Genomic DNA, 11740 nt, shown 5'->3' with positions numbered 1-11740 from the left:
TATTTAATTTAGTATATGGTAATTCTTACATTTTTTTTTGAAACGTTTTTCTAACGTTTTCTTCCAAGAATATTGCTGACTTCGTTTTTAGTGATTTTTTCTAAGACCGTTTTACGTGAAAAAACCTTCTAAGAAACTAAAACAAATTTCGTTCGTAAAACAATTCTGTTCTTGTTGATAGTGACCTCACACCTAATTTCTATTTCCTTTGTTTACTGTTCTGTGAGAGGTCAAATGTCTACATAACTGACTTCATAAGGCCCTGGTTTAACATTTCATCGGTTAATTATTAATAGAAATTAAAATATATTCTCAGCAGGAAGTGGGGCATAAAGCACTTTTATTCTTTGAAATGTGTAAAAAAAATGGTGTAATCTCTAAACAAATCATCATATTTTCCTCGAAGGCATGTTATACACTTTAGACTGTTGTTCTGGTTTTATCGTTTGGAAATATTGATAGGGTAAGCATAGGTGTTCACTACTAAATCCCTGAAATAGAATAAAGTTGGAGATTAAAGTAAAAAATTGCACTGCAAAAGGTTACAATCCATTAGAAAACGGCCGAAAAAAAAAAGCGCAAAAACAATCGATTTTGATTTGAGTCGATTTCTTTTTTGGTTTGAACATGACATATCTTTTTTATTGCTTAAATCGATCAGCTAAGAATGCCCGTCAAGAAAAGGTATGGTTATTGGGGTCTCTATGTGCAAAAGGTTGTATTTATTTTCGCTCAAAGTTGTCGCTTTTACACCGAAACATATAAGGAAACTATTTAGTATATTTTGACCTCAACATTTACTTCAGCAGCAACTTCCCTGTATCTTGCAACTATGCTTTAAGCGCCATCGGCGCTCTCGTTCGATTTATGCACAATGTTAACTCTGACCTATACTTCGCTTCATTTATTTTCCTACGGGCAGAATCGGATATCCTCGGTGCGTTGGCAGTTGTCATTGCAAAGCGAAACCAGAAAGAAGCAAGAATGGCAGATACTGGAAAAGACTACATTAGTAACAGTGCTGATCCTAAAAATATTCAGGATCTTACATCGTTTGTGAGTATTTTAAGATATGCATTATATTACTGCTAATCTTTGTTTCAAGATAAATTTTAATAAAATGTATTTCAGACCTGCCCAGACTTGTAAAATGCTTGAATAGCTGATACAAGAGTTTAATTGTTATCCTCTTTAGGCTCTTGTGCATACTTGTGTTGGCCTTTATAACACAGATTGAACCGTTCAGTAATTGAATAAAAAACATGGGGACAATTTATGATGATTCTCAACAATTAAAGCTATTGAAGTTTCATTTGTGGGAAAAGCGTTTTGTTATGGGGAATTGTAATATCAATTGCAAATTGTATTATAATGGCAAATTGTCTTAAAATTTATTCGTTCTTACTCTAAAATGATAAACAAACATTGTGTGTGTTTTTGATTTTGATATACTGTTAGTTACGCAGCATTCAGTATAGTTTCAGGTTGTTTATTATCCCATAAAAGTTAGAAGTACTTACTTTAATTGCTTTAATTTTGGAAGTCCAGGTCATAGAATCTGGCTGTAATACTCTTGTATTTCAGGAGTTTACCCTGGACCTATAGGTTGTGTGCTGTTTAATGTGTTTTTATAGAAAGTAAATGTGAGCGAGTCATTTAAAGTAATTAATTGTCAGTTAACATTTTCTTCAATTATTGTAATCTGCTAGTACCGTAATTACTCTCAGCTTTCCGACACTCTAAATTTTCAGACCCCCCTGGCCCCTTTTTCAGCCGATAAAAATTAATTTCCCTTTTTTTAGTAAATGTTTGGGACTCAAACTAATTCACAAAGCATGATGTACTTAAACAGCTGGTATTTAATAATTTATGACCAAATCAGTCTTGGCCAAACATGGCCGGACTGACTGACATGTCCTGTAAAATTGTGTAAGGTCCAGCCTGTCTGTCAAATTTACAGGACCGATTGTCCGGTAAAAAAACAACAAATTCATAGGTTTGTATAGGTCTGTTTATGGCTCTGAAAGTTTTCTGAGGTGCAAAAATAGCAATAGCATCTTTATACACATGCTTTTCCGTACCAACGCTTTTTCTGCTGACGGAATTTTCCGAGGGCACCTGATTGGTGCATTTATGTGCATCTTACGAATGCGGGTCAGGACGGTCCAAATCCATGACGGCCTAGTCGCTTCACAAGATAATCATAAATCTGATTATTACAATTTAAATGATGCAGATATCAATTTGTGTGGTTTTAATAGCAATAGTAACTAATGTATAATAATGATCATTGTCATTCAAACTGTTATTATCTTGGCTATCAATGACCATGCGTGAAACAGGCTGGTTGTCATTTATCGAGGCCGTTGTCGGTTTAGGCTGTATTGACCAGACTCATACCTTACATGCGCGCTAAGCGTAGCTTAGTTAAACAAGTATCAGCTACTTTTGTTTTGGAAATTGTTCTTAAGATATTACAAAGAAGCGATTCCTGTTTATATTTACTGTTAACATGCGTTCAGCATTTAAAAAAAAATCATTTTAACTAAACAAGACTAGTACCATGTATGGCGTGTATTATTATTTAACATCAGATACAAATGTGTGACCTTGAAATTAATAGCTATTCAATAATTTTATCATTTTATATCATAAACACCTAGATCCCAGCAATGAAACAAAGTTATTTTACTATTATATTCTGTAGCCAGTACTGAGTAGGTCCTATAAAAAAAGAGGAGTTCCTGTATTTTTTCACATTTTACAGGACCTACTGTCCAGTAAATATTTGCCTAGTTTGGATTTGACTGCCAAATGTCAATTACTGAAGCTGTTGAGTGAAAACTTGAACTGCTTTTAGTTTTGATGAATGTACAACTTTAGCTGTAATTTTGAACTCAAACTTTTCTGCTCATTTACATAAGGTGCAAATAAAAATTACATTAACCCATGTTTGTTTTGTAATAGCAATTAAATTTATGTTAAAGTGACCTCAAATCTGCTGTTTACAGGCAAATATTGATGTAACACAAGTGCATGATATAAATGTAATAGTAAAACGTTGTTTGTACTTGGGGATAAGTCGAGTTCCAAATGAGGTCTATCATTAAATATTTTACCCACTTTCTCAATGACAGGGTCTAGTCTATATTAAGTTAAATTTGTAGCCTGTTTGCACAAAAAGAGCTGAAAAGCAAAATAAGATTGTTAAGTTATGCTAAGCTTGCTAAAATAAATTGTAAACACTTTACTGACTATCCAGGGGTGTGGTTGTGAACATGTTTACTGATGATCATAGGTGTCATTGTGAACACGTTTACTGCTGATCATGGGTATCATTGTGAACATGTTTACATATGATCCAGGGTTGTCAGTATAAAGACATTGACTGATGATCAAGGGGTGTCATTGTGAACACGTTTACTGATGATCCAGGGGTGTTATTGTGAACACGTTTACTGTTGATCCAGGGGTGTAATTATAAACACATTTACTGATGATCCAGGGGTGTCATTGTGAACATGTTTACTGATAATCCAGGTGTTTCATTGTGAACACATTTACTGATGACCAGGTGTGTCCAGGGTCCATGGGGCAGGCAAATCTTACTGTTATTTAACCAAAATGGTTCATATCAGGAAACTTTTTGAAGTTTTAGTAAATTTTCCATCGTAATTTCGGAAATCATCATTTCAATGTTAGAAGTAATTAAATGTCTGCTGATCGCCATAACTTGACAAATACTATTTTAATTTATTAAAGCCAAAGGGGCCTGTTAACAGTTTGATAAATTGATACAATTGAAAAAAATTGTTTCAGAGTTGCACATTTTCACTGTAGTTATGTTTTTTGCAAGAAAACAATTATACCGAACATTTAACATGCTCTAAAATATCCATCATATGTACATTGTATCTTTTGACAATTTAAAAATCTGAAAATTACAAAGCGATAAATAATTATACTAACACAAAACAATTAAGTAAGTCAGAGAGTTCTGTTGTTATCATTATATTTTGTGACATGTGGATTGCTAACCGGTATATAAAGGATAAAATGCATCAAGTAACATTGCAGCACTGATGGCCGACTGGTTTATGCCATAAGACTTTTACTCCAAGGTTCAGTGGTTCGAGCCCAGGTGATAATTACTTTTTTTCTTTTTTTAATTGTATTCTTATTTTATACTGGAGCTCTTTAGTTCCGATGTTTACATTTATAAATTAAAAGCATTTAAAGACAAAGTTCAAACAATGCAAAATTCTGTGTACAAGTCCCTTTAACAAGGGTGGAAAATGTCCAACAAAATTTAACATACAAATAAAAATCAAACAAACGATTAAATTACCATGCTATTCTGGCTTCATACATATGTTTTTTTTTTGCAAATAAATGCAGATGCCCCACTTACCCACATATTCATTACTTTAATATATATATACATCAGTCAACTGATCACTGTTTTTAAACCTTTATTACTTATTTATTAATGTATATTGGTATTCAGGGCATAAACTGTCAAATTCAGAATGGAATATTACATCAAGTACAAATGCCTCTGTATTTTATCTCAATACAACATGTTATACAGTCATGCATTTTTTTATTGTTACTTCTAAAATCATAGCAATACAGTATTCATTGTTGATCGATAATGCCAGTTTAAATGTTACACATATTTGAATATTTGATACAAAATTAATTAACTTAATACCAAAATCATTTTACACCGTATTGTTAACTGTCTGGTGTATTGTTTAAAAACCTTCGTAAAACTACTATGAAAGGCATACGCTGAATAAACAATTTCACGGTATGTAACACGGAATTTACAACTAATGAAAATGGATCTCTTAAACTCTTTATGGCTTGCTATAATACAATGGCTGTAGTGAAATCAATAAAATCAATATAGAACAATATCAACTGAGCCATTAAGTTAGCTACCCATACTAGGCAGAAGTTTACCTTTATCTTTCTGAGTTTGAGTCAACATAATCAAATAGAAGGAACAAGATTTCAGTGCTTAAAGGGATCTTTTCACGCTTTGGTAAATTGACAAAATTGAAAAAAGTTGTTTCAGATTTGCAAATTTTCGTTTTAGTTATGATATTTGTGAGGAAACAGTAATACTGAACATTTACCATGGTCTAATAAAGCCATTATATGCATCTTTTGACGATTTTAAAACCTAAAAATTATAAAGCGTTGCAACGCGAAACGATTGAATAATTTGGAGAGTTCTGTTTTTGTCGTTAAATTTTGTGAAACTACGAAGATTGCTTATATAAGGTATAAAATACGTACAGCATGTGTACACGGCGGAATAGCTCAGTAGGATAAAGCGTTTTTACTTCAGGACTCTGGCAGGACTCCAGGGGTCACTGGTTCGAAACCTGGTCCGGATAATGTTCTTTTCCTTTTTTTAATTTTATTCTTGATTTTTTACTGGAGCTTTTACGATCCAATGTTTACATTTATCGATATAAAGCATTTAATGAATAAGTTAAAAAATGTCAAAATCTGTGAAAAGGCCCCTTTAAGAGAGTACAGACCTGAAAGATATTTGGGACTTGAAGCCGATAAAGCCAGAAATGCATTTATAAATACTTCACATCTCCTCACTTAGGATCATATTAAGTTCCAATTTAGAGAGCTACTGCACATTAAATAAGTAATGTGTTCTATCTATAAAAGCATGAACACATCTAAAACGATTAAACCTTAGTATATTATAATGTGCCATTATGTATTTAATAATAAATTGTTTTGTTTCTTAATATCTGTTAGATATAACTGTTTTATGACTTAACCCTTTCTCTCTCAGAAGCAAAGTGAAAATGGCTATGTGCAAACAGCATAAAATCGGGTTTTATGCTGTTTGCTGCTCAACCCTCACTACCAAGGGTTGGAAATGAAGCCTTTAAAACTTGAATCTAGTAAGAAAGGTCTTTTATCAAATTTAACTTTCTGAGGGACTTAAATGTGTAAAAAACGTATCCTAGTGGTAAAGGGATAGAGATTACAGTAATTATACTGTAGCTGTCAATGCTCAGGAATGGGTCAGAGTGAGACTGTAAGAATATAAACTTTACTTTTCGTGCAGTAATTATGCCATGAAATTAAAGGCTTTTAGAAAAGCATCACATTTAACAGAACAAAAAGTTTAAATTAGAAAAAGTAAATTTGCAATAGATTTAGAGCTATATCTTAATCAATGTTTGCTGAAAGCAGTAAATGGACAAAGTAACAAATATGAAACACTTTTAAGTCCCCTACCGGTTTCACCGGAGGGGACTTATGGTTTTGTATCTGTCAGTCCGTCACACTTTTCTGGATCCTCCGATAACTCTAAAAGTTCTTAATATTTTTTCATGAAACTTGGAATATGGATAGATGGCAATATGGACATTATGCACGTCATTTCATTTTGTTCCTACGTCAAAAATTGTTGTTGCTATGGCAACAAATAGACTAGAAATACTGCTGAAAATGGTGTTTTTTTCTGGATCCTGCGATAACTCTAAAAGTTTTAAATATTTTTTCATGAAACTTGGAATATGGATAGATGGCAATATGGACATTATGCACGTCATTTTATTTTGTTCCTACGTCAAAAATTGTGGTTGCTTTGGCAACAAATAGACTAGAAATACTGCTTAAAATGGTGTTTTTTTCTGGATCCGGCGATAACTCTTAAAGTTCTTAATATTTTTTCATGAAACTTGGAATATGGATAGATGGCAATATGGACATTATGCACGTCATTTCATTTTGTTCCTACGTCAAAAATTGTGATTGCTATGGCAACAAATAGACTAGAAATACTGCTGAAAATGGTGTTTTTTTTCTGGATCCTGCGATAACTTTAAAAGTTCTGAATATTTTTTTTTCATGAAACTTGAAACATGGATAGATGGCAATATGGACATTATGCATGTCATTTCATTTTGTTCTTACGTCTAAAATTATGGTTGCTATGGCAACAAATAGACAAGAAATACTGCTGAAAATGGTGTTTTTCTGGATCCTGCGATAACTTTAAAAGTTCTTAATATTTTTTCATGAAACTTGGAACATGGATAGATGGCAATTTGGACATTATGCACGTCATTTCATTTTGTTCCTACGTCAAAAATTCTGGTTGCTATGGCAACAAATAACAAATATTCTGACAATGGTGGAATTTCTGACAATGGTGGAGCTGCTAGGGGACTTTTATTGCTTGGCAAGTCTTATTATATATGTTTTTGTCTAGACCACTCTTGCAGTACAAAACATCTCATAATATTTTGAGTAGTTACAGGAATGTGTCTTTTTTCTGCAATATAATCAAATGAAAACATGCCAAAACGGTTCACAATTGATCCACAAATGGCCTTAATGTTCAGGAATTGACATGCACATTCATTTACCTGAAAACTTATCAAAAGTGTGAAAAATGCTCAGTTATAAATAAGAGCTTGATTTGAAGCTCAAAAGTGTTACTATCAATCTGATAGTGTTTGCCTTGTCAGGCCTGTTTTACATGCTGCATGCTACAGGGGATAGTATATGGGCCCCACTCTGTGAAATGGGGGTTTAATGCATGTGCGTAAAGTGTCATCCCAGATTAGCCTGTGAAGTACGCAACGGCTAATCTGTGACGACACTTTCCGCTTTTTTTATATTTTTTATTTCAAGAATGTCTTTTCTTAGCAAAAATCCAGTTTAGCCAGAAAGTGTCGTCCCTGATTAGTTTGTGCAGACTGCACAGGCTAATCTGTGACGACACTTTACACACATGCATTAAACCCCCTTTTCAGAGCACGGCTCATATCCTTTCATTATTTTTTTTTTTTAATGATTCTTGTACTTCACTGTTGAAAAAACCCAACAATTAATGAATTTTCAGGCATGTAATGTTTGGTTTATTTGTACTTTCAGGTGCAGAACTTATTACAGCAAATGCAGGACAAATTCCAGAACATGTCTGACCAGATCATCACAAGAAATATCCTTTCATGTATTTGTGACTTAACATATTTACATTTAGGACCATTAATTGAAGACCAAAATATTTAGGACCATTAATTGAAGACCAGGATTTTGGTTGAACAAGTCTTAAGAAACCGTAATAAAGTTCTAACTAAAATAAAAGTTCTTTGTCACAGTTAAATTATTGAAATATTCAATCTTCAAGTAATGAAGTAATGTTTCTGTCATTCAACATAGTATGTTTATGTATAAGTGTTAAACTTCATAATAGATAGGCTTTGTTAGTTATTTAAGTAGTGTTGACAGAGACTGTTATAATTGCGAAAAACCAGTCCCAGTGTATGGAGCTGTATTGCACAATGTTGATTACATGTCATTAAACTCTACAGTGTTGCCGTTAAAACTTGCAGGACTAGCTCATGACTCGATATTGAAGATCAACAGATTAGAAGTATTGATTTATTAAGTTTCCTTTTGTACATGCAGTTGTGCTGAATTGAATATATGAAAGGAAAGCAATGTTTTTGAGATGAAAATGTTCCATGAAGCAAATTTAAATAATGTTAAAGTGAATTTTAGTTTGAACATATTGAACTGCATTGCAGCGGATTTGTTAATTAATTCTGGAGACAATTTCAATATAAACCTTCATCTTTTGATTTTTATCTAAGTATGGTGTTGCTGTTTTATTGGCAAATCAGCCAAGTTTAATAATAGACCTTTCTTACTAGAATAAAGTTTTAAAGGCTTCATTTCCAACCCTAAGATACAGCAGCAAACAACACAAAACATGAACAGACTGCGCCTTACTCGCAGGCTGTTCTGGTTTTATGCTGTTTGCACATAGCCATTTCCAGTTTGCTTCTGAGTGGGAAAGGGTTAATATAATTTTCACAAAATTGATAAAACATTTACTACAAACTTTGGTAGTAAAGATTGTCACATTGTTTGTAAATGTGAATTGTTTATTATGTGCTAGGTATTGAGAGCAAATAACTCCTTCGGTTGTATAATATGTATCTACCCTTTCAGAAATCATTTCAAATGCAAATTTTACATATCAAACTGCAAGAAATAAACAACAGTTACAATAAGATTTTGTTATTTAACCATAGAATGTCTGTAAATGGAAAGTTATTGATGCATTTGGACTTTTAGTTTGTTTTCTGTTGAGACAAAGTTTCTAGTGTACTCACAGGTTTTTACATTTCTTTAAGATTAGAAGTAATATTTTTTGTATTGACCCTTAACCAGTCTTACTTGATGAAATGGGGAACCGCATAGATGACCTTGAAAAGAACATTGCTGATCTGATGACCCAGGCTGGAGTCGACGATAGGGCATAGAGGTCGTTGCTGTGGAAATACACATCAGGAAATTGTCATGGCAACCAATCTTCATTCTTTAAGTGTCCATCATTGTTTTAGAAACAGAATAGATCTAGATAGACAAATTGATTACATTTTCTTAATATTTTTTTATATTAAAACTTTGTTTCAACATGCTTTGTGACATCATGTTTTGTATAAAAAAACATGAATTGAATGTCTGAAATAAAATTGTGGTGGTTATACTTTGATATGTATATCAACCTGTATATGAAGATGGGTTTTGTTATGTTTATCATCAAAATTGACCAAACATCAACCAGTATTCTCACAGTTAGCTGCTGATATTTATTATTCACGTTTAATAATTCTGAAGTAGGTCTCAGTTGATATGTTCCATGCGTATGCTCATTAAATATACATCAGGTCATAATTGAAAACCTATACTTGCTGACCTTCATAACCAGATGTTAATTAATGTTTTCATAAGTGGCCAAAAACAACATGTGACATTTGATGTTTTTTTGCTCTTACTCAGAAACTACAAGTTAATTTCTCAGTAGGTAAACAAATACAGCACAATTTTCTTATGTTCATTACTGGGAAATGTTGCATCTTGTGCACATGAGTAAAGCCTTTCACCAACAAATATCCGATTGATATTTTTGCTGCTTCATAAAGGATACTATCTATCTATACTGTCTTACTCCCCTTACGGGTATTATTGACAGGTAAACATTAAAGCATAATATACACATTAAAGTATAATTTCCTAGCATTAAGCACACATCTGATTATGAAAGCCACAGTATATAAGATCTTGTTAACACGTGTGCCTTTGTCAGAGTTTATTATATTAACCATTCAAGTATTATGATGTTGTAAATGTTTAGCAATCCTTTCATACACAATGTTTAAATTGCAGTTCTATTTAATAAAAATTTGTTCTTCGGTTCCATTTATTACAAATGGCACAGTGCATGTTTAATATCTTGCTGGAATACATAACATCTGTATTGTTCTATTTATCAGCTATGCAATTTCAAGTACAGTATATTCTTGTACATTATATTTGTTGTCAAACACTCACCTGGACCCATATAAACCAATCAATTAATTAATAAATTCTTCAGAATAAAGAGAAGACTTTTAACCTGAAAGCATACATAGGAGTTTAATGATATACAATTATACAGGTTACCAAGGATGCTTCTGTCATTAACATTTAAAACGAATAATATCATTATAGGTGTTGAATGTCATGTTAGACTGAAAATATACATTTTTAGAAAGCAAATATTATTAGAATATTTTGTATTCTTTCATTTAAGTGTTATTGGTTGATATAGGTCCAGTGTGAATTTACTTTTAAAATCAGGAAAAATAATTAATCGTTTTAACTGCATTAATTCTTTGATCTTGCCAACTAACATAATAATAGTAATAATCAAACTGCACTTAAACTTGTTTTAGAATATTTTTTCTTTGGTAGGTAATTTTTAAGACCTTTGTTTTCTTGGTGGCCCTGATGTTATGGTGTTTGTTTTTGGCAATTTAACAAAACTTTCTGCAATATTCTTTGTATTGTTATAGGTAGTTATACAAAATTCAGTAACAAGCGTGATAACTGTTAAAACTAGTGATATACTATTATATACCATTTGTTGTGAATAAAAGTGTGTGCGTAAAATTTGTGTTGATTTAATGTTGTTAATTTGAAAGGAAGACATGTAGAAACAAGCTTGATCATTCAATAGTATGATTGTTTACATTAAGTAGTCTTTAACCATGAAAGCAGTTAAAATATGAATAAACAAATACATGAAAATTAGCCTTTCATTTACATGTTCAAATATACCAAACAATTTATTACAAATAATGCATTAATAGTACTTATTCAATTATTGTTATAGTCAATAACTTGAAAGGTGTTCAAACAAAACTCACACAAGATTTATTTTTGGAATATGACTAACTTAACTGGCCCCAGATCAGTTTAAACCTATTTACTTAAGCCCTATTGCATTGAAAGCCTAAGGCTTATTGAACACTCAAGTAAGTTTCCTGTGTAGAACCAGTACTTGGTGTCTTAAAGGGAAACCAGAAGAACACTCATACCTTGGTGATTTAACCTTTGACCTCCCCGTTGCTAGGAGTGCACCATATCCACTACCCTACTGCGATCTTGTATGACGGCAGATTGAGTCTTGGAATATTACAACTTATGCTAATAACAGTCTTGGACAGATCTAGCCTAGAAGTATTTTAAACATTTGCCCAGGCCAGATTTAGCTTAAGAATATAACAAACTGAGCTCATACCAGATTAAGTCCCCTGAAGATTTAGTCTAGAAGTATTAAAACATTTGCTCACGCCGGATTTAGCCTAAGAATATTACAAACTGAGCTAAAACCAGATTAAGTCCCCTATATGTT

The 11740-nt window shown here is 32.4% G+C and overlaps 1 protein-coding gene across 1 annotated transcript; it reads left to right on the top strand.

Annotated features, from left to right (window-relative positions):
• Positions 1–888: 888 nt before the first annotated feature.
• On the top strand, positions 889–10995 carry LOC127833928 (heat shock factor-binding protein 1-like). The gene is made up of 3 exons (XM_052359444.1): positions 889–1056; positions 7927–7993; positions 9238–10995. Exons 1-3 carry the CDS (start codon positions 985–987, stop codon positions 9321–9323), a joined length of 225 nt encoding a protein of 74 aa, XP_052215404.1. The 5' UTR covers positions 889–984; the 3' UTR covers positions 9324–10995.
• The last annotated feature ends 745 nt before the right edge of the window (positions 10996–11740 follow it).

The sequence above is a fragment of the Dreissena polymorpha genome, chromosome 6 (genome assembly GCF_020536995.1).
Source record: "Dreissena polymorpha isolate Duluth1 chromosome 6, UMN_Dpol_1.0, whole genome shotgun sequence".
NCBI lineage: Eukaryota > Metazoa > Mollusca > Bivalvia > Myida > Dreissenidae > Dreissena > Dreissena polymorpha.
Note: the sequence above shows the minus strand (reverse complement) of the source record. Positions and strands in the feature narration are given on the sequence as shown.